At 40.8% G+C, this 22,766-nt stretch overlaps 1 protein-coding gene across 7 annotated transcripts in view; it reads left to right on the plus strand.

Moving 5' to 3' along the window:
* Window positions 1-22,766, plus strand: part of shank3a (SH3 and multiple ankyrin repeat domains 3a) — a 321,036-nt gene that overhangs the window by 73,131 nt on the left and 225,139 nt on the right. For all 7 annotated transcript variants that reach the window (XR_008393930.1, XR_008393928.1, XR_008393929.1 and 4 more), the window contains one exon: window positions 20,598-21,053. Coding sequence is in view for 4 of the 7 variants with exons in the window: in XM_053678126.1 (XP_053534101.1) it covers window positions 20,760-21,053 (294 nt within the window). In the remaining 3 variants the exon portion in view is untranslated. The remainder of the gene's footprint in view (window positions 1-20,597; window positions 21,054-22,766) is intronic.

The raw sequence follows: 22,766 nt of genomic DNA on the forward strand, positions 1-22,766 counted from the left end.
ACTGTAAATAAAATAATAAGTTGTAATCATATAAAAAGAATAAAACACTTTAGGATGTGCTGTTATGGAAAACGAATTAACTTTGGGGTGGTAAAAAGAACACTGCATTGTGTCATAACATCACACAGTGTTTGATTATTTTCCTATAACAGCATGTCCCCAAGTATTTTATTCCTTTTTCAGGTTGTAGTTTGAATCAGAGACTAATTGAGCAATTTCATATCTTTTGACTGTATATCTAAATTAACAGGCAAAAGGGGGACCTTTCTACAGATTTGTGCATGTGAGGTGATTGAGATGCAAGACATCAGGATAATATTGAATTGGCTGCATCCAGATCAAACCAGTTTTAACCAGTCTGGGCAAGCATAAATATCACTCGTTCACCTTATCAAAGGATAAAGTGACAGGTGCGTGGAGTCAAGCAAAAGCCGAGCTGAGAACGTCCTTTTTTTTTTTTTTTTTTTTTTTACAGATGTAGCAAAAGTGTGTAGAAAAGTGCTGACCCATAAAACGTGTTGTATTTGAGTGTGTGTGTGTGTGTGTGTGTGTGTGTGTGTGTGTGTGTGTGGGAGGTTGTGCACAAAGGTTCCACAAATGCTCCAGCGAATCTGAGCATTTGCAGTGTGAAAACACTGGAGGTAACAGTAGACTCCTGCATATAAGCACCCGAGTGACATTATCTTCACATCAACACAAAGATGTTTTCAAATAAAGAAGAGAAAATCCACACTGGACGTACAGTACTACATGTAACCTGTATGAGAATAGCATTGGGACATTTTATAATCCTAAAGACCAGCATCTTCATCTAATGTATTATTGTTAGATTTGTCATGTTTTGCTAAATATAGCAAAACTATTGCATGCTTTATTGTGATAGTGATAGATGTCTGTCTGTCTGTGTTAATCAGAGTTGTGTTACTGTAAATCATTATTATTATTTATTTATTTATTTATTTATTTGATTTTTTTTTCCTCATTTGTAAGTTGACAATTTCTCGTAGCAACTGTGTCGTGATATACGGGAATGTAGACTAGAGTTCCACTTTGTTTAAAGATTGTTAAGGCACTGTAATGCATGAGTGAGAGTGAATGCGAACCATCTCTTAACGCTATATTCTGGATTAAGATAAGCAACTGGCATTCACTGTAGCTGGCTACACTTTTCACACTTGGCTACTTTATAATGAGTAATTTATAATGAATTAATACAATTGTCAATTTATAATAGGTTTAATATATATGTATATAAATTATACTCATCCGGAGGAGGAACAGCTATTAAGGTGGGGTCACACACACACACACGTACGCACAAACACACACACACAGCTAACTTTTCTGACTTTTTCCTACACACAAACACACTGCTAGCTTTTCTGACATTGTCATACACACACACACACACACACACACACACACACACACACTGCTAGCTTTCCTGACTTTGTCCCACACAAACATGCGCACACACACACACACACACACACACACACACACACACACACACACACACACACACACACACACACTGCTAGCTTTCCTGACTTTGTCCCACACAAACATGCACACACACATACACTGCTAGCTTTTCTGACTTTGTCTCACACACACACACACACACACACACACACACACACACACACACACACACACACACACACACACAGCTACCTTTCCTGACTTTGTCACACACACACACACACACACACACACACACACACACACACACACACACACACTGCTAGCTTTTCTGACTTTTTCTAAAACCATTTTACCAGATCTAATCTGTCCATTCAAAAAGAGATTTATTTAGTCCCATGTTTTCAGGCATTAATAGCTAGTGGTTTTTGAGTAGTCCGATTCTTTGAAATGTCTTTCAGATTTATTGAATGCCTTATTTTGAATCCGTCAAAATGACAGATGGCCTTCAGATTTTCTCTCAACGCTTTTAAAATTCAGTAAATTCAGAAATAATGCAACCAGTGCTGCTAATAGGAGTAGTTGGCAGTTGGTAGCTCCGTGTGTGTGTGTGTGTGTGTGTGTGTGTGTGTGTGTGTGTGTGTGTGTGTGTGTGTGTGTGTGTGTGTGTGTGTGTGTGTGTGTGTTTGGACCATACAGTGGATTTCATGCTCATGGTTTGGCAAGAGATTGAAAAAAAGAAGAACAACCACAGAGCATGAAATAAACCTCTCTTACCTTTAACCCTAAACCTCCAACTGCCTCTCTGTCTGTTTTTCTCACACTCACATAATTTATGTTGTTTACTCACTCTTTCTCTAGCTGAATGCCTCTTTTCACTGACGTGCTTGCTCCCATTTTTGCCTTTGAACCTCTCGGAAGCTGAGGGCCTTTGAAAATCAATTGGGCTGAATCGTCTTCTGTGTGACTGTGAACTTCCTTTTCTCAGTGTAGTACCCTGTATTGCTCAGGCTCCCAAAAGTTACTGATGAATATGTCCACTCCTCATACATACAGTACTTGTCTTCAATTGGGATATGCCTCATAATTACCAGAAGACACTAATCTGTTTTTCCAGTATTAACATGATTTGAAACGGCAGCTATTTACAACAAGTCATTTCCCCCCCTTTTACATTCCCTGAATGTTTTCTTCAAAGCTGGTGTAAGGCATATATAATTCATAGGTGTTAGAAAAATATTCGTGCATTGCTAAACAAATATTAAAATCAGTAGCATTGAAGCATGTAGCATACCGTGTCCTCTGTCAACACTCTGTTGTACCAGATGTAAGTTTAGTATGTCATCATCACATCATAGAAATGTTTCATGTTTCTATGCAGGCTTTTTCAGGTTAGTTTTGAATTATCATGGTGATACAGTTACAGTTTTTGTTTGGAACACCGTGAACGTCATAATCAGTAACTGGAGAAAATGGAGCACCACAATGACATTACCAGTACAGGACGTCCCTCCAAAATTTTCAAAAGGACAAGACAAAAACTTACCAGGGAGGCTGCCAAGAGACCATTGGTAATATTAAAGGAGCTTCAGGAATATCGGACTATTACTGATTATTCTCTGCATGTGACAATAATCTCTCATATTCTTCCCATGTCTGGGCTATATGGTAGCGGGGTTAGATGGAAGCCCTTTCTCACAAAAAAAAACAAACAAAAAAACATCCAAGCTAAACTAATCACCCCAAACCATGTGGCAAAATAGTCTGATGGGACCAATTCCATAAGATATAATAATTCCATATTTCCAAAAGGTATGTTTGGTGCAAAAAAATAAAGCACATCAACCAAAACCAACCAAACAAACAAAAAAAAAAACACAATACCCACTGTGAAGCACGGTGGTGGCAGTATCATGCTTTAGGGATGCTTTGCTTCAGCCAGATCTGGGGCTTTTAACAAGGTGGAGGGAATCATGAATAGCTACAAACACCCACTGATATTAGCGCAAAGCCTTCAGGTGTCTGCTATTAAGCTGAAAATGAAAATGAATTTCAACTTTGTCCCAAAGCATACATCCAAATCAACAAAGGAATGGCTTAACCAAAAGATCAAGGTTATCGAATGACCTAGCAAAAGCCAAGACTGGAATTTGAATTTGTATGACTTGTTCAGGTGAAACATCAAGATAAAGTATTGAAATATTGAATATTTTTAATTTTATGATTAGATCTTTTATGATTCCTTCATAGAGCTTTTTATTTCGTCAGTTAGTTGTAAAAGGACACAACATCCAACCTAGACCTCAGATTAAAAAAGTTGGCAGATAAACAGCCTCAGCTTAACTTTTTCTTAAGTACTTTTCATCATTATTCTGTGTGCTCTTAACTCTTGGAGGGAATTAAGCCCTATTCAAATTGGATTAGTTTATCAGGGGGATGTCGGTAATACATTTTTACACGGCTTCTCAGTGATTAAAATCTTGCATCCGGACAGCATGGTACAGTTAATGATTTGGAAATGCTTTTATACTTCTGATCGATTCCTTTCAAGAGTGAGATCCTGTACATGCTTTGTAAGCTCTTTGCAGACTGTGGCTTCAGGAGTCAGAATAAACCAAGGGGATGTCAAGAAAATCCTACAGAAGCAGCTGGACTTAATTTGGGATTCATCACAATATTTTCATTGACGATAGCTGTATGATAATTACTTTTGAACATGAGACTGAACGTGATTTGTTTAATTGGGTTCACTTTGTCTACTTTCAGGACTTGTGTGAAAATCTGATGATGTTTTACATAATATTTATGCAGATATATAGACAATTCTGAACGGTTCACAAACTTTCAAGCACAACTGTAGACATGTCCTGAATTCAGGGATCATGCAAACTAAAAGAAGACTTGCTTTCCAATCTGAAAGCCATGCAGACATTGCACTGGACCACTCTTGCAAAATGCAGTGAACATGAGTCTACATGGAATTCTATGGCCATTGAAATGTGAGGCTCTTATGTCAGGATATGTCAATGCAGCAATCCCTTATCTACACACCAAGCTGTCCCAGCCATCTGCGGTGGATCACTGACTTTCTGATGGACAGGAAACAGTATATGAATAGGATGAAACACAGCATTCAGTGTGTGAGCTCCATGGGGTTTAAGTTCTGTCTTTTGTTCAGCTAACTTTTCATGGCATTCATGACCTTCTATGTCTTTTTGTTCTGAAGAAGAGGTATTAATTGGTTTTATACTTAAAAGTTGTGGCCACTCTGGGCTTGGACATGCAGAACACAGATAGTCGGGAGGTAGAGGTGGTGCAAAGAAGTGGGTATTTTATTTAAATTCAGGTGCAGATGTGGAGGTGTAGAGGTGCTGAGCATGGGCATGGAGGTCGCTGTCTTCCCAAAGTGGCACGTGATGAATGGGCTGGAGCGGTCATGACATGGAACCCAGGAGGCTTGGCGGAGGTGCAGAACAGCCGAGGAGTTTCTCCTTTACAATTGGTGTCATTGTTGTCTGTCTCTGTAATTAGAGAGAGAGAGACAGAGAGAGATGAATCACTGGCTGTGTGTTTGGAGAAGGAACTCACCACACCATGTCTGCTGTGACCTTTTATAGCTGCTCCTCTTCTCTCAGACAGTGAGGAGAAGCCGCTCCAATCATACGCTGCCAGCCGTGTGTGTTTCTGCTGCTCCGCCCCGCCTTGCCTTGATTTCATGTTGCATCAGGTGGGTCAGGCCCGGGGTGGACCAGAAGACGTCGGCAAACTGCTCCACTAGCTCAGTCAGCTCCTGGCACTGTATGGGGGTAAGGTTTTCCCTTTGATGGTCCAAGGTACGCTCGTCGGGCCCTGAGGGGAGAACAGTGAGGGTGGAAAGTGCTGGGTGGGCTTGACCTATTTTTTTCATCAGGTTTATGTGATATACTTTTGTGTTTGTGTGCTTACCAGGCTGTTGCAGGTGGTAGTTAACTGGGCTGACCCTCTCGAGGACTGTGTAGGGGCCCTGCCAGCAGGAACTTGCAGGAGGCATTTGGGAGCAACAGGAGCATCTGGTTGCTGGGTTGGAATTCTCTGGGCTGGGCTGGGCTGGGCGGTTGTAGGCCTGCTGCTGCTCTCCTTGTGCTACTTCCATCTGCTATGGGGGGTGACCCGGTTGATCTGCTCCTGCATTTCCTGCATGTAGCCCAGGGACCAGAATGGAGATGGCTGTTCTTCCCAGGCGTCCTGTGCCACATCTAGCAGTCCTCAAGGCACCTGCCCAAAGAAAAGTTCGAAGGGCGTGAATCCTGTGGAAGCTTGAGGGCTCTCCCAGACAGTGAAGAGGACATAAGGGATGAGGAGGTCCCAGTTTCGGCCATCCTCATCTACCATCTGTTGGAGCATCCGTTTGAGCATCTGATTGAAATGCTCCACCAGGCCGTCGGTCTGGGGTTGGTAGACAGAGGTCTGCAGATGTTTCACCTGTAACAGCCGACACAGATCACCTATTAACTTTGAGACAAAAGGCACACCTTGGTCGGTTAGGATGTCTTTGGGGATCCCCATGTGGCTGAACAGGAGCATGGGTGGCTGTGGGCCAGATGCATCAGGGGCCGAGTCTTGGAGAGGGACTGGCCAGGAGGTCACAAGGTTGGCCCCAGCATTCTGCCCAAAACTATAGGAAGCCATTGGATACCAGGAAGTAGGTGTTGGGGAGGCGCTGCTCCGGATGCTGGTCAATGCTGTTGATCATGCACACCTGGCCCCAATCTATTGTCCTCCTTCTTTTCGTGCCTGAGGTTCCCCTCCCGAGCAACCTGGTGAAACACAGGAGACAGTATTTGATGGTACAAGTGTCTCACCTGAGGAGGCTCGTCCCGTCATGTCCCCATCTTCTTGGGCCATGCAGGCTGGCTGGACCCTATTTCTGGTGGCTGGCTTCTCATGACCGGTGGCTTGGTTAACCTGACCAGTCCCACCTGAGCAATAGGGGCACTGGGAGCTCAGGAATCCGGCAAACTGCCGGCTGGTGAGGAGATCATCACTTCCACTGCAGGGCCTCGGCCCACTGCTGGAACTCATGGGGTCCTCCCGGTGTCTTGCGTCCATGGAGACATCTGGGATGAGCCCCTTGGGTTCCAGCGGTGGGCCAAGGGCGGTCGGGTGGGCCAGTGTAACGGTGCTCCCTGAATTAAGGAGGGCAGAGATTGGCTGGCCGTTCACGTTTACGGCCATGTTTGTTGTGTCCGGAGGCGACATAGTATGGAGGGCACAGCTAGCCAGCCAGGGTTTGACGATGCGCTATGGGGAGGCCAGGTCTGGCTCGGTGGGCATGGGTTTGTCCCTGGGGGTCCCATAGGCAGGGTGGCTCTCCTGCGGTCTTCTCTCCCAATGTGGACTTGGCTCCTGCGGATGGTCCCTCTGCTTCAGCGGTGATATGTCTTTCGTGTTGGAGCCACTTTCTGGCTATCCAGAGTAGAGTGTCCATCTGGGATTGTGGGTTTGCGCCAGGTAGGTAGGACCAGGTGTAAAACTCTGCCGCCTCATTAATGGGATTAGGCCACAGTGGCTTAAAATCTCGGCCGTCAGAGCTGGATTAAAGGTGGCCTGGTCAGGGGTTTTATTTAAATTCAGGTGCAGATGAGGAGGTGAAGAGGTGCTGAGCAGGGACATGGAGGTTTCTGTCTTCCTGGAGTGGGGTGTGACAAACAGGCTGGAGCGGCCACGAAGCAGAACCCAGGAGGCTTGATGGAGGCTGAGCTGCGTCATCGTCATCATCTGCGTCTGTAATCAGAGAAAGTGAGAGAGCCATAGAGACGAATCACTGTCCGTGTGTGTGGAGAAAGAACTCACCACTCCTTTTATAGCCGCCCCTTTTCTTTCAGACGGTGAGGAGAAGCCACTCCAATCATTCGCTGCCAGCCGTGTGTCTTTCAGCTGCCCCGCCTTGCAGCCATGTGCACTCTTATTGTCCAAAACACACAAGGTGCTGAAACGGCGCTGTCCATTCAGCTCCCCACCAGCAGTTGCGCGAGGAGCATGATGCGCTTTGCATGTGTGGGCTGCAGGCCCACCGTCACAAAGTGACAAGTGTGTATACAGACAGGAGGCAGAACACATGGTGTCCCAGTGGAGTTTCAGAGATCTGGAGCTAAACCCTCTAAAAGCTGTCAAGATGACTGGGAGCTCCAGTTAATTACTGGTCAGTCAATATAAATATAGTTCTTAAAACAGAATTATATACTGTAGGGCTACAACTAATAATTATTTTGATAATCGTTTAATCTGTCGATTATTTCTTCAGTTAATCAATTAATTGGATTAAAAGGCCAATTTTTTCTGTATTTCAAAAAAATGTTCAAAAAATTCCAAAAAATGTCACATTCTGTGTAATGTCGTCTACCAAACATTGTGCAAATTGAAGGCTATGAAAAAGCTATTAAATGTATCTATGTTGGCTTTGCTATACATTGTGCAAAGGAATTTTTAAATATTAAAATTATATTTTGAAACAAAAAAAAAGCCAATTGATTGTGCACAAGCTTTAAAGCAGCTTTAAAAATGCTAAAAAAGAAAAACAAAAGCACAAACTAAGTGTTAACTGGTATGAGGTTGAATGTTCTCCAGTAACACACACATTCCCTCATTTGAGCACAGTAACATGTTACTTTATTTTGCAAATGTACAACACTTCTTACATTTCTATACAATGACATGTTATAACCCCATTACAGTTACTGCTCTCATAAAAAAACACAATTACTTTTGTTTCTAAATATAGTTAATATAGCATCAATACAACATATTTGATCAAAATGAATATTTTAGTTATTGTGCTTCCTTTCTATCGCACGCTGTTTGAATGACGCTTATGCGTGGACTCGCGCTCATTCAGTGAAGTTTAATGGAGACTCACTCGCTGTCAGGACGAGTCTTTATTTAAAAATGGAAATATTGGTGTAAATTTCTAACATTTACAGATAAGGATATAAACGTAAAAAAAATGTCATTTCTGTACTGAAGAAAACATGTCTGGAACACATTAAACAGTACCCGCATCTGTCGCAGTCTCTAACACGACAAGCCACGTTAATACACTTACGAGTTTGTTTGAAGCGCTTAATATAAAACATTCTCACGTTTTGGATGACCTGGATCGTGCACTTTTCCCGCAGCAGCTCACTCTGTGACCTCCGCTGTTTTTCAGATGTGTTTTATTCAAAGAAATGTGTTTTTCACCATCGTGAAGTGACGTCACTGACAGGGCTTATCCACAGTGACGTCACAGACCCGATTAATCCATAATGAAATTCACTGTCCATTATTTTAATTATCGATTATAATCAATTTTATTGATTAATTGTTGCAGACCTAATATACTGTAACAGCAGCTCATATTCAAATCGTCTTAGTCTCATTCTCTTCTGTTTTTTTTCCTTGCGTTCCATTCTTCTAAAGCAACTGTGCAGTGCAGTCTTCTTCAGTAGGTTGTAGTTGCTTGGGATATTCCTGGTAGATTCAGCAGCAATCTTGCCTGACATTATATCCTATCCTATGAGGGTATACTATACTATAGCGGACCTGGTTATAATTCACAGTACAACATAATGAATCATCTTTTTGGAGCTCAGCTTTTTGGCTTGTTTGACTTTATTGGGACTATTTTTTGTTCCATTCTTTTTTTTTACTTTATCATAACTCTTGTTGTGCTTCACGTTACTATTAAATGTAACAATGGTTTGAAAATTCCCAGCATTTTGTTTAGTATAGTGCTGTAAACCATCACCTATAATTACACTCATGCACATATGTATATATTCAGTCAGATATATGCTTGATTGTTCGATTAAATGAAGGGAATTTCAAATAATTACTTAGTATCGATGGAGAAGCAAGGCCAGCTGTCTATAAATCATTAATGGAAATTGCAGTAGGCAGTTTTGAGTTCTTCATTGCTGTTCTCCTGTGCTGCTCTCCTGGGCTGGTCTCTGTAGTAGAGGTGGCATCTGCTAGTGTGGCACTCAGTGGGATTTCCTGGAAAACTCTTTGGTTCAGGTACGGTCTGCGTCACACAGGAGAGAAACACGGCCATATGTTTGGCTCCTCAAACAGCCAGTGCATGCCGGCAGTTTCTGAATTCCGAATGCGCATGCATTGGCCAGTTTATGCGCAAGGCGAAGTGTACAGTGGGGACATGAATAATTCACTTTGTTTGACAGAGTGAAAGAGGAAATGAGAAGCGCTTCAGAGTGGAATGAGAGAGAGTTGGAAAGAGAAAGAGAGGATGCAGGATACAGAGAGAGAGAGAGAGAGAGAGATGTCTGAAATCTATTGGGACTTTTTATGCAGCTGTGTAGTAGGGGGTATAGCGTAAATATTTTACTCATTATCAGTGAGACATCAAAGCTTGGCCTTACTAACCGCTTCACATAGTTAATGTATCGTACATTTATTATACACCAGATTCACTGCTGCTGTATCTGCATAGTTGGTTTATTGTTTTGTCACACTTGTCTGGCTACTACAGTGTGTGTGTGTGTGTGTGTGTGTGTGTGTGTGTGTGCTGGCCAACTGCAACTGTATGATGTAATGGAGATGAAATATGTATCTCATACTGCTACAGGCTTTTCAGCATCATAAGAGCTTCCAGAGAATATCCCTCACACAAATCTTTCTCTTAGCACTGGAGTAGACACTTACTATGTACTGATGTAGTTTAATGTAGACCTGGCTGAAACTAGGGTTTAGTTTGTGCTATAACGCTTCATACTAGAGGTGTAATGATGCACAAAATTCAGATTCGACATGATAGCATCTCAATACCACACATTTTCGATTGCATGAACATACAGTCCGGTGCAAAAGTCTTGCAAAGTACTGGCACATGGAAAGAAATGCTGCAGAGCACAGATGCCTTCAAAAATAATGAAATTAAATGTTTCTACATTAAAAAAAAACATTGTAAAGAGCAGTAAACAGTAATAAATGAAGCAAAGTCAATCAATATTTATTGTGATGACCCTTTGCTTTAAAGAAAAATGAGTAGTCTCAGGTAGAATTGGTGTAGTTTTATAAGGAAATTATCTGTAAGGTTTATTGAGCATCTTGCAGAACCAGACACGGTTCTTCTGGAGACTTTGACTCTCGCACTCACTTCTTAAATCTGCAGCAAAACCCAGCAGCCTTCATTGTGTTTTGTGTCTGAAAAGTGTCTCTTGCGTAATACACTGACATACACAAACATTTTTCTGTAACATTTTAATTTTATGCTGAAAACTAATGTTTGAAATCTGAAATGTTTTTGTACTGACTCGATAATCTAGAAGTTAAATGAATCAAATAAAAATCTATAACAAAGTTTGTAGTAAAAAGTATGTGGCATAAGGTGTATGCACAGTACTGTATGTCTTAGATTTTCATTACAATAGCGGAAACTTAATGACACAGTGTTTGCCTGCTCCATTCAAAAGCTGTGCTTTAGAATGGAACAAAATGAAATGTTTAATTAAACATTAGCTCTCTGGCCAAGAGTCTTAATATACGTTGGTGTTCAGGGTTGCCGGGTCTCAAAAAAAAGTCCAGCCTTCGTAAGATGTAAAACTAGCTCAACAATTTTGTGATTTGGGAAAAGAGAGTCACATTTTTCTTTTCTTTCCTTTTTTAATTATCCATGTGGGAAAAAATTTCACTATGGTGCACACACATATATGACTATCATCTCTATTTGGCATAAAAAACACAATCCCTGACAGCATTGCTGGTGTGACTCCAGCTGGTGTGTCTGAAGCCCAGGGAGCTCAAATGTTTTTTGGAATCTAAATCAGAACTTACCAATCACCACTATGATTTCTTAAACAGTGTGCTGACTTTTTTCAGAGGCTTGATTAAGTTTAAATGTTTATTCTACATCACAGAATATAGTGGGAGATATAAGTATTGACAACCAATATCTGCACCTATTGTGGATAACGGCCCCAGTGGTGTTTACTGGAGGATTCAGAAGTTTTGAAATACATCTGTAGCCGATTCCATTAATATGTTTTCTAACAATAAGGTTGTGAAGGTCTTCGGAGAGCTCTTTGCTTTTATCCATCATGAAATGTTTCTTGTGTGTCACCTTGGTAACGAAAATCCTTTTTATAGACCATCAATTTACTAACCCAGCTGATATTAATTTGCACAGATAGGGGGTATAATTACTTACAGATTTCAGCTGGTTCCTTGCCTTATCTTGCCTTGGAGAACTGCTTTTTCTTAACGTGCTCAATACTTTTTTCCCCCGTGTCATTCCACTTTATTACACATAACTTCATTTATGGACTTTAATGTTGTGAATTCTTTATATTTCCAGATTTCTTGAGTTAATACTGATGTCTGGTGAAAATTTCATGTGAATAGCCTCATTGGAAATATATTTACTGAAAAAAAATATTGACGCGTCTAATACTTATTTCCCCCATTGTAAGTCACATTTCATGATGAATAATCTATATTATGCAGTCTGAATATATTTACGATAAAAAGACGAATTGAACCAATAGCTTCGTTTTGAACAATACGATACGATACACCATATTGTTACAGCCTTACTTCTTACATTGTTGCGGCTGTGGCTCAGGTGGTTGAGCGGGTTGCCCACTAATCATAGGGATGGTGGTTCGATTCCCGGCCCAAATGACTCCACATGCCGAAGTGTCCTTGGGCAAGACACTGAACCCCAAGTTGCTCCATGATGGCAAGTTAGCACCTTGCATGGCAGCTCTGCTACCATTGGTGTGAGTGTGTGTGTGAATGGTTGAATGAGACACAGTGTAAAGCACTTTGGATAAAAGCACTATATAAGTGCACCATTTACATTATACTGCTTAGCATGCTTGTGTTACACTTTCTACATTTGCCAAAGTTTACCCAAGTCTCGAACAAAAGTCTTGAACAAAACATCTCGTTTTATGTATTAATAACTATATTTGGCATCCTTTAAATATACTGTAAATAGGCACGTTTTTAAACATTACACACACCTTAAATGATTTTACACTGATGTGAATGTAATCTTTAATAGAGAAGTGAGCAGATGGCTGAGGTGGGTCTCTGTCAGCTGTGGTGCGGTAGGTGCCATCAATCTACTTCACACTGGCCACCAACTCTCTGTCAGGTGTCTTGAGAGTGAACACTTGGCCACAGGCTGTTCTGGAAAAAAATTAAGCAGGCTTGTACATGATCGCAGAAGCATTCAAATTCAATTCATATGAAACGTTAGGAGGGTTGATGTCAGGGTTGGGGGCAGATCATGAGTTTGACTTTTTTCTTCACGTTTTATACAGAATTAAACAAAATGAGAAATTTCTCATGAGATCATGTTGAGTTGGTCAATAAGCTTGCATGTCAGGGTGAACAAAAACTAAAAACACATGCACATGAATATTCCAGTATTCCACACCCAGAATAACCACACAACACTCAATTCTGCACTTAATTCACCGTCATAACATAGCCAACGGATATCCCCTTTTCTCCAAGGACAAAAGTGTGTCTTTTTCTTGTCACGAGGAAGGCATAAACTATCAAATATTCTAAAGCGCTCCTCTGATACCCCTAGAGTAATTAAAATAAGATCAGGCGCTAAGTGTACAGATTGTTGCTTTTATTAGGTTTCATTTTTCATGTAGTGTAAGTTTTTTTTGACATATTGCTAATTTACAAAAGAGAAAATTGAACATATATTGATTCTAATTCTTCTTTATACTTAGTTTTAGTAGCTTTCATTTGTTTAACCTAAGCACACCAACTAATTTGGGAGCTCTAGCTTTCTCAAAACATAGTCCATATTATGTTATATTATGTACAGTCTTGAAGATATTTTAGAATCTTTTTATGACAGTAGTGATATTTCTCAAAGGCAAAATACTGCAGCAAGTTAGCTTTTTATGTACGGTTTGCTTGTGCCACAGGTGGTATTTCTTTTGAAAACAATTTTTCTTTCATACCTCTTCATTTCTTCAAGGTTCTTCTCTCTTTGAAGGAACCAATGTGTTTGGAATATTGAGATTAAGTTTGTGTTCAATATTATTTGTGTAAGTGTGTGTGTGTGATCCACAGAGATATATGCAGATGAATGCAACAATGGTGTTACTTTGATCAGCTCTGAGAAAATCTGAGAAACTTTCTTCAAACATTTGTCTCTTTTTGCTATTATATTTACTCAACAGTCCTCACATGGCTTTTTAGATTTACAGTTGCTTTAATTTAAATGACAGTTGCCTTTTTTCAGAGTGACATACATGAGGCAGAATTGTAAAATGTACAATTAGATGCGTGAAAAGCATGAAAGACAATATAAATGTTATAACAATAACATAAAAGAATTAGCAAACACTTTTTTAGACAAATATAACAGAAATAAATATAAACCCAGACAAAAATCAATCACATGCTAGGTAAAAGTCTAAAAATTACAAATATTAAATGTAAAAATATTGGAATGAAGACTGCGTGTGGAAAAATTGTTTTCTTTCCCTCCAGATCCAGAAAGCTAAAGCTGTATTTACGGGATGGGGGAGAGTTTCGGTGGAGCAGAAAGCTTCCTTAATTCCAACTTGAGCGCATAAACACATTCACACTTTAGTACATTATTTCCATACTGTTTACTAGATAAAATTGGTATTAAATATGGGAATATAAAAAGCCCCAATTCTATCTAGTAAATACAGTGCTCTCTACTAATATTGGCACCTTTGGTAAATATGAGCAAAGAAGGCTGTGAAAAAAACGATAACAACACAGGTTTATCCAAAACAAAACTTTGTTAACTATAGGTGTTCAAAAATTATTGCCAACCCTATGAATTCATATGAGAAAAAATATATTTGAAGTATGTTCCCATTGATATTTAATTTTTTTTAGTACACCTGGGGGACGAGGAACAGGAAATTGTTCAACAATGACTTCTGTTTCACAGGGGTATAAATATGAGGTAACACACAGGCCAAATTCCCTTAGTCATTCATAACAATGGGTAAGACCAAGGAATATAGCGGTGATGTGCGGCAAAAGGTTGTTGAGCTTCACAAAATGGGAAGTTGCTATAAAAAAAATAGTACTAGCATTGAAAATGCCCATTTCCACCATCAGGGAGATAATTAAGAAGTTTCAGTCAACTGGAAATGTTATGAATCAACCTGGAATTGGACGAGTGTCTATATTGTCTCAACGCACTGTGAAGAGGACGGTTCGAATGGCCAAAAAATCGACAAGGATCACAGATGGAGAATTGCAGAAGTTAGTTGTATCCTGGGGTCAGAAAGTCTCCAAAACTACAATCCGAAGTCACCTACATCACTACAAGTTGTTTGGAAGAGTTTCAAGAAAAAAGCCAATTCAAAAAAAAAAAAAGAAAAAAAAAACTTGAGCGTCTTCAGTTTGCCAGATACTACTGGAACTTCAAATGGGATCAGGTTCTATGGTCAGATGAAACCAAAATAGAGCTTTTTGGGAATAAACACCAGAGGTGGTTTTGGTGCACACAGAGAGGTAGCCATATGGAAAAGTACCTCATGGTTAAATATGGTGGTGGATCTTTAATGTTTTGGGGCTGTTTTTCTGCCAGAGGACCTCAATATGTTGTTAATGTAGGATACATGGCATCGTGGACTTTATCAAATATCATCATCATATTAATCAGATATTAAATGAAACCTCTGCCAGAAAGCTAAAAATGGGCCGTGGTTGGATCTTCCAGCAGGACAATGATCCAAAACATACAACAAAATCAACACAAAAATGGTTTACTGGCCACAAAATCAAGGTCCTGCCATGGCTATCCCAGCTCCCTGAATTCAAACGCATAGAAAACCTGTGGAGTGAACTGAAGAGGAGAGTCCACCAGCATGGACATCAAAATTTGAAGGATCTGGAGAGATTCTGTATGGATCTTTCTGGATGGATGGATTCTCACTGGTCTTTCACAGTGATGTTCGTTGGTAAATGAGACCTTTTAGCTGTACTCATGTTCAATACACGTGAATCAAATGGGGCATGTTGTGATGACATCACATGATATGTCTTGGCCCAAATCTGCAGAAAATCTGCAGTAATTAAAATAAATTGCAAGCTACTCCAAATGTTTGCTTGACTTTTTTTTTTTTTTTTTTTGCTTGATAATTTTTGCGATTGCAAAAACGTGAAATCCTGGAGGAACTGATATAAGCTAAAATTCCGATTTATTTACTTACTTACTTACTAACTTATTTATTCTCTTGGGAACATGACATGTTTATGCAGGCAGTTACCGCAATTGTAGGTTTGTGTCATGGTAGCGCCCAAAGGGCTCTGAACTACATTTCCCATCAGCCCCAGCATGTCACAAGTATTCAATTACTGATTAGCACCATTATATAAGTTCTGGTTTTTCAGCATCTTCTTATCAAGCTTTTGTTGTTGTTGTGTTAGTGTGTTGCTGTGTGTCCCATAGTCTTATGTACCATATGTACAAAGCATTATGTACCATACTCATATGGTTCTTGTTTTCAATGTTTCAGTCTGCACGTGCATCCTCCTTCACCTCCCAATAGTGACAATTTAATTGGAGAAATTGTGGCTTTCTTAATGCTCCCAAAATTATGACTTAGGTCCACAGTTTTCCACAGATTTAGATGATTAACAGCTTACCAAGCATTCATTAATTCTTCCATTCATTCATTCAATTATTCATTCATCCATTCATTCATCCATCCATTCATTTTCTTGTGCTTTGCCTGTTGGAGGTCATGTTGGAAACTGGCTGAGAAGTTCAACTCAGACCAGTGGTGAATTCCAGCTCCTCCTACATACACAAACCATTCTTATTAGGTGCTCGAGCCATTTTAACGGACTCCTCTTGATTCGGAGTAGCAGTGGCTCTACTTTGATCCTTTCCCAGATTGCTGAGCTCCCTATCACTGAGAGTAAGCTCAGCAACCCTGTGGAGGATCCTCACTTCTGCTGCCTGAAGTCGTGACCTTATTCTTTCAGGAACAACCAACAGCTTGTGACTATAGATGAGGGTAGGGATGCAGACTGACTGGTAAACAGAGAGCATTATCTAAAAACTCAGAGTTCAAAGTGTACTGGTTAGTTTTGTTTATACATTGACTCCACATGGTCTTGCAGACCCTCATCACAGTATTTGATGTTCCTCTGAGTGTTTTGCCATGGAGCACTTTTGGCAGGAATGCTGAAATGTATAATGGACACTAGTCTATCTACTAAGGAGTGATAATATTTAATAAAGTAGGAGTGTGTGCACTTTGTCTTGACTTTCATATAATTACATAGTGGAGAAAAGGGTCAGAACCTGGACTTGTGTTGAAGAACTGGGCCAGAGCTTCACAGGGAGGTCTCAATCAATTTCAAGCTTCATTTAAATACAAATTAAGAAATATGTTGAATGAAATAGATTGGGCTTGTGTGTGGAGCATCTCTCTCTCTCTCTCTCTCTCTCTCTCTCTCTCTCTCTCTCTCTCTCTCTCTCTCTCTCTCTCTCTCTCACATTGTATTTTTGAATAAAAAGTAGTAACTGTAGTGTGTAGTGGAAGAAGCCCATTAGCTTTACTCTGAGCAGCAGTTTAAAATCTGTTTTGTTTTTCTTCCACTGCCTCACAAAGAGACCAGGCTGTGCTATGGAGAGACAAATGCGTGTGTGTTTGCATGAATTAGACTGAAACGACAGTTTAGAAAATAATAAGCTTGTGCAAGCAAGTGTAACGAGAAAGAGAGAGTGAGAGAGAGACGGTCACTGTTAGAGTGATAGCGCTCACAGATAGAGAAATCCATTTCAGGAAAAAAAAGTGAATTAGGACAAGGGAGGACAGTAATGAAAGTGAGAGATGGCCAAATTGGCGATGTTCACTGGGATGAGAGTGGTGGAGTGGAGAGATGTGGAAAGATGTGGAGACTGATTTTACCCATTGATACTGAAAGGGAAACACAATGGCACATGAACAAATCACTGAAGGCTGCAGGCTGTGCTCATTGATCCAGCGTAGATCTCAACTATACACTCGTTACAGAGGTATGAGCTTTAACTGTGATGATCATGTGATGTATGGTATTAGATGGCATTTAATTCCTCCTATTTGATGTAAAAGAACAATTTCTTAGCATTCATTGTCACCTGAGCACTCATAAATGCACAAAAGGCTTTCATGTTTTTTTTTTTTTTCTTTTTGGCTTGACACATTAACTAAAACCTGGCGCTATCTTTATCTTGAATCCCAATAAGCAAAGATGATGTGCATGGAATTCATTACATTTCATATTAATGAGGTTGTAAGAAAGGGCAGAAATACTGCTCTTAAACAAAATCTCCACTCTGTGCACATTAAATACATTTACAGTCCTCTCCGGAAGTATTGGAATGGTAAGGCCAATTCATTGTTTGTGCTATACACCAAATACATTTGGGTTTCAGATCAAAAGATGGAGATGAGACGAGAGTTTAGGATTTCAGCATTTATTTCCTGGTATTTACATCTAGATGTGTTAAACAACATAAAACATAGAACCTTTTGGATCAGACCACCCAAGTTTTAGGTGAGCAAACATATAGGAACAGATAAGTCTTGATGTAGATTAAAGTAAATAACACTTAATATTTGGCTGCATATCCTTTGATTTTAAGAACTGTATCAAGCCTGCGACTCATTAACATTGAAACCAAATTGCTGGTTTCTTCTTTTGTGATGCTTTTCCAGGTATTTACCATAGCTTCTTTCAGTTGTTATTTGTTTCTGGAGGTTTCTCTCTTCAGGATGTGAAATGCTGCTCAATTGGGCTATGGTCTGGTGATTGACTTGGCCAGTCTAAAACCTTCCACTTTTTCCCCCTGATAAAGTCCTTTGTTGTGTTGGCAGTGTGTTTTGGATCATTGTCTTGCTGCATGATGAAGTTCCTCTCGTTAATTTGGATGCATTTCTCTCTAAATTGGCAGACCAAATGTTCCCGTAAACTTCTTAATTCATTCTGCTGCTCCCATCATGAGTTACATCATCAATAAAGATTAGTGAGAATGTTCCAGAAGCAGCCATGCAAGCCCAAGCCATTATGCTACATTCACCATGTTTCACAGATGAGCTTGTATGTTTTGGATCATGAGCAGATCCTCTCTTACTCCACACTTTGACCTTTCCATCACTTTGGTAGAACTTAATCTTGGTTCCAGAACTTTTGTGGCTCATATGTGTATTTCTTTGTGTATTCCAATCTGGCTTTCGGATTCTTACTGCTGACGAGTGGTTTACATCTTGTGGTATGGCCTCTAGATTTCTGCTCTCAAAGTCTTCTTTGAACACTGGATTGGGATACCTTCACCCCTGCCCTGTGGAGGTTGTTGGTGATGTCACTAACTGTTATTTTAGGATTTTTCTTCACAGCTCTCACAATGTTTGTCATCAACGTCTGTTGTTTTCCTTGGCCGAACTGTTCCATGTCTGCACCAGTGGTTTCTTTCTTTTTCAGGACAAATTGTTGTATTGGCTATGCCCAGTGGTTGTGCAATGCCTCTGATTGATTTTCTCTTTCTCTTTTCTGAGCTTCAAACTGGTTTGCTTTTCTCCCATAGACAGCTCTCTGGTCTTCATGTTGGCTTATACTTTATAAGAATAAATGCAGTCTTCACAGGTAAAACTGAAGGCTTGTCAAAACAATCAATCTAACCGGACACACCTGGGAAGACAACAAGAAACGCCTGTCAGTCATGTGCCAGTATTTTTGCTTGCCTACAAATTGTGTGGTCTGATACAAAATATGCCATGTTGTATGTCGTTTAACATCTACATATAAATAACAGGAAATAAAAGCTGAAATTCTAAACTCTCTTCTCGTATTCATCTTTTGATCTCAAGCCCAAATGTCTTCACTCGACAGCAAAAAGAAACTAATTGGCCTTGCCATTCCAATAGTTTCGGAGGGGGCTGAGTATTGAAATATGTGTTAATTTGTAGGTTATCCCTGTGAGAAGTTAGCGGTCGTCTGCCACACTGATGTCACAGGGGGACTTTGCCTGCTCAGTTATAATGCTGTTTATAAGAGAAAAAGAAATTCTCATACATAAGGGATAACAATCTGATGTTGCTGTTAGGTCCTAAAAACAAAAGATCCTCAGCTTAATTTCTCACTCACCATTTTCCAGAGACATTCAGTGTTATACAGTAATAAAGTGAAATCCAATATAAAAGTAGTGTAGAGTCAAAGTTCCAGTATGCAATGCTCAGCTAGTTAGCGATCTCTGAGATGATGAATGCGATGTCGTTGACGGTGGCATTAGCATGAAATTTGGAGCGTTGGAATCTGTAGTAGATCTGTAGAGTGTACAGGTGAGGTAATGAGAGAGCTGAATGGGATAAAAGACCAAAGCGCTGCTGCATCGCTCTCTTTAAGTAGAGATGAAGCGAGGGCTAAATCCCTCACACCACTGTTGTGGGTAATGTAGGAAAACTTTAACCAAAGTGGAAATAGAACATGTCGATGAAAGAATTTAAACTATAAGACTGAGAATTTTATTATGAGTCTTGGATACCACTGAAGATCATATTTTAATTATAAAGATTAATATGCAAGTCATTCAGGGTGGATTTTTTTTCTTTTAACTTTCACCTTGACAACCTTTCATGAGAAGTGTGTGTGTGTGTGTGTGTGTGAGTGTGTGTGTGTGTGTGTGTGTGTGTGATAACTGTGTTATGATTCTTGCCAAGTGATGCAGCATAGCATATGGTCAAACCTGATAAACACACACACACACACACACACACACACACACACACACACAGACAGTCAGATTGCTTGTCCGACTCCTAACCACAGATCGACCACCTACTATAATTCATACTGTCTGTTAGATGCTTTGAAAATGAGCTGCGATGAAGACATTCGCATGAAATCAATAATTATTATCGAAATCCATAATAATTCCCTACAGGGCATTTTCTTTCTTGCTCCATTTAATTATATAATCCATGTATCATCCTGTAAAATGATTCCAACAATAGAGAGAACCTTGCACACAACTGCAGTATAGGCTGTTACTGCATGGTGATAAACCTTAATGTGTTACAGTATTGTTTCCTCATGTGTATCTGACAAACGTCTAACCTTTTCTTTTCTTTCTTTTTTTTTGTCCATCACTCTATTTTCTGTCCTTCCTCTGTAATCCCCTCTAGTGTACCCCCATTCTCCTCCCCTCCTTTTCCATCCTCTTCTTTTCTGTGTGTGTATGTGAGAGAGAGAGCAGTGTTGAGGTGAGTGTGTGTGTGTGTGTGTGTGTGTGTGTGTGTGTGTGCGTGTGAGAGGGCTATGCAGTCGGCGCTCCGCACACACGGAGCATGCTTGTGAGTGGAGGCTCCGGCCAACATGAGCCTCCCGAGCCCAGAGCGCGTCCACAGCATCAGCCCAAACCTGCGTGCACCCTCCTCCCTTTCTCGCTCCCTCCCTCACTCCCTCCCTCGCTCCCTCTCTTCGTCCACGAGCCTCAGCCGCACCGCCTCTCCCGCGCCAGCCAGGGGGACAGCTCCCGCAGTTCCCACGGTGACGGTTGCCGAGCGCCGGCCTGCCCCATGGAGGAAGCCCAAGGCAACACGCTGGTCGTCCGCATCGGCATCCCCGACCTGCAGCAGACGGTGAGTTCACTCGTCACTCCAAACTCTCCCTTCTTTCTCTCACTCCTCTCTCTTCTCTGTAGTGCTCCCCCCCCCCACTCTGTCCCATTCTTTCTTCGTTGCCGGTCCACCTGCACGCTTCCTGACATGCTCGTTTGTTGTTGGGTATTTTTTCCCCACTCTTTCCCTTATCTCTTCCATTTCTTGTTTAAATAAATCTAATCAGCTCTCTTCATTAGTGGGACCAGGGCTGACTTTGACAACTGAGCACTTAAGTGTGAGAGGCGAGAGGTGAGAGAGTGTTTGTCTTGTGGGACCGGTGTAAATCTTACAAAGGGTAATTTCGCCTCTTGCGATGTCACACTTGACAGGCTGTTGCCCTGTAGTGTACTGTGTCCTCGCGGCCTGTTCAAGAGAATTGCACATATGGCTGTGATGGATAAGAGAGAGAGAGAGAGAGAATGAATGAGTGAAAGAGGCAGAAAGAGGTGGGGTGCCTCTTTCATTCTCTCAGCGTTCCATTTCTCTGAAGTATAGTTACTTACCTGTATGATTTCTGAGGACAGATCATGCTATAGCCGTGTAATTAATTCTGTTTCTGAGTCCAGTAGGGATTGCTGTATGATTGTGGAGATCTACCCTGCTGCTGTCTGTGAAACATGTGGAGCTTTTGCTGCAGGCTTAATTGGCATCTGTGTGTGTGTGTGTGTGTGTGTGTGTGTGTGTGTGTGTGTGTGTGTGTGTGTGTACATGCATCTGCTTGATTTATGCCATTTGACGCCTGGATGAACATCAGTCTTGTACAGACACTATAATGACCGAGGCTACTAAAGGCTACTTGCAGTTGACTTGTTTGGTGAATAATTTGTTGTTTTCTTATGGAACTCACTGAAAGATGTGTCGTGTCCCAGCAAGTTTTATTATCACGACTTCCTATTATGACTGTTTTTTTTTCCCTTTCATTTTTTTTTTCTTCAATAAGAATCATGACTTCTTTAGAGAATTGCACTCTGTTAATTACTGGAATAACTGCTTCACACAGGTTGTTGCCTGACATGGAAATCTGTGCTGTGTGTGCTAAGCAGAAGTGATCACTCTCTGTTCTACTCCACGGTGCCAGAAACTCTTCTTATATGCGTCTTTTGTTGTTTCCAAAACTGTGTGGGTTTATATACAGTATGTGTGATCTCAAAACATAAGAAAGTAGCAAGAGCTTGTCTAGATGTCCATTCACTAAGAGATGCGTGTGTGTGTGTTTGGTAGAAGAACTCATTAAAAGAAGAAAGCCTGAGTGTTGGTGTGTGTGTCCTTTAGGGATGCCTGTGCTTCTGTGCTAATAGAGCAGGGTGAATGAGAGCACAGAGAAATCTGTAAATGTCACACTTTCACAAGCAACTCTGCTCTGTGCCGCTTTCAAATGTTAATGCACACATTCTAAATGTGAGCACATTCACTCAGTGCATTCGAATACACAACACCCTTATGAAAATGAAAGGAATGCATTTTATTGGGGGTGCACGGTGGTTTAGTGGTTAGCACGTTGGCCTCACAGCTCCAGGGTCGGGGATTCGATTCCCGCCGCTGCCCTGTGTGTGCGGAGTTTGCATGTTCTCCACGTGTTGCGATGGTTTCCTCCCCCAGTCCAAAGACATACATAGTAAGCTGACTGGCATGTCCAAAGTGTCCGTAGTGTGTGAATGTGTATGTGATTGTGCCCTGCGATGGATTGGCACC

The sequence above is a fragment of the Ictalurus punctatus genome, chromosome 4 (assembly GCF_001660625.3).
Source record: "Ictalurus punctatus breed USDA103 chromosome 4, Coco_2.0, whole genome shotgun sequence".
Taxonomy (NCBI): Eukaryota; Metazoa; Chordata; class Actinopteri; order Siluriformes; family Ictaluridae; genus Ictalurus; species Ictalurus punctatus.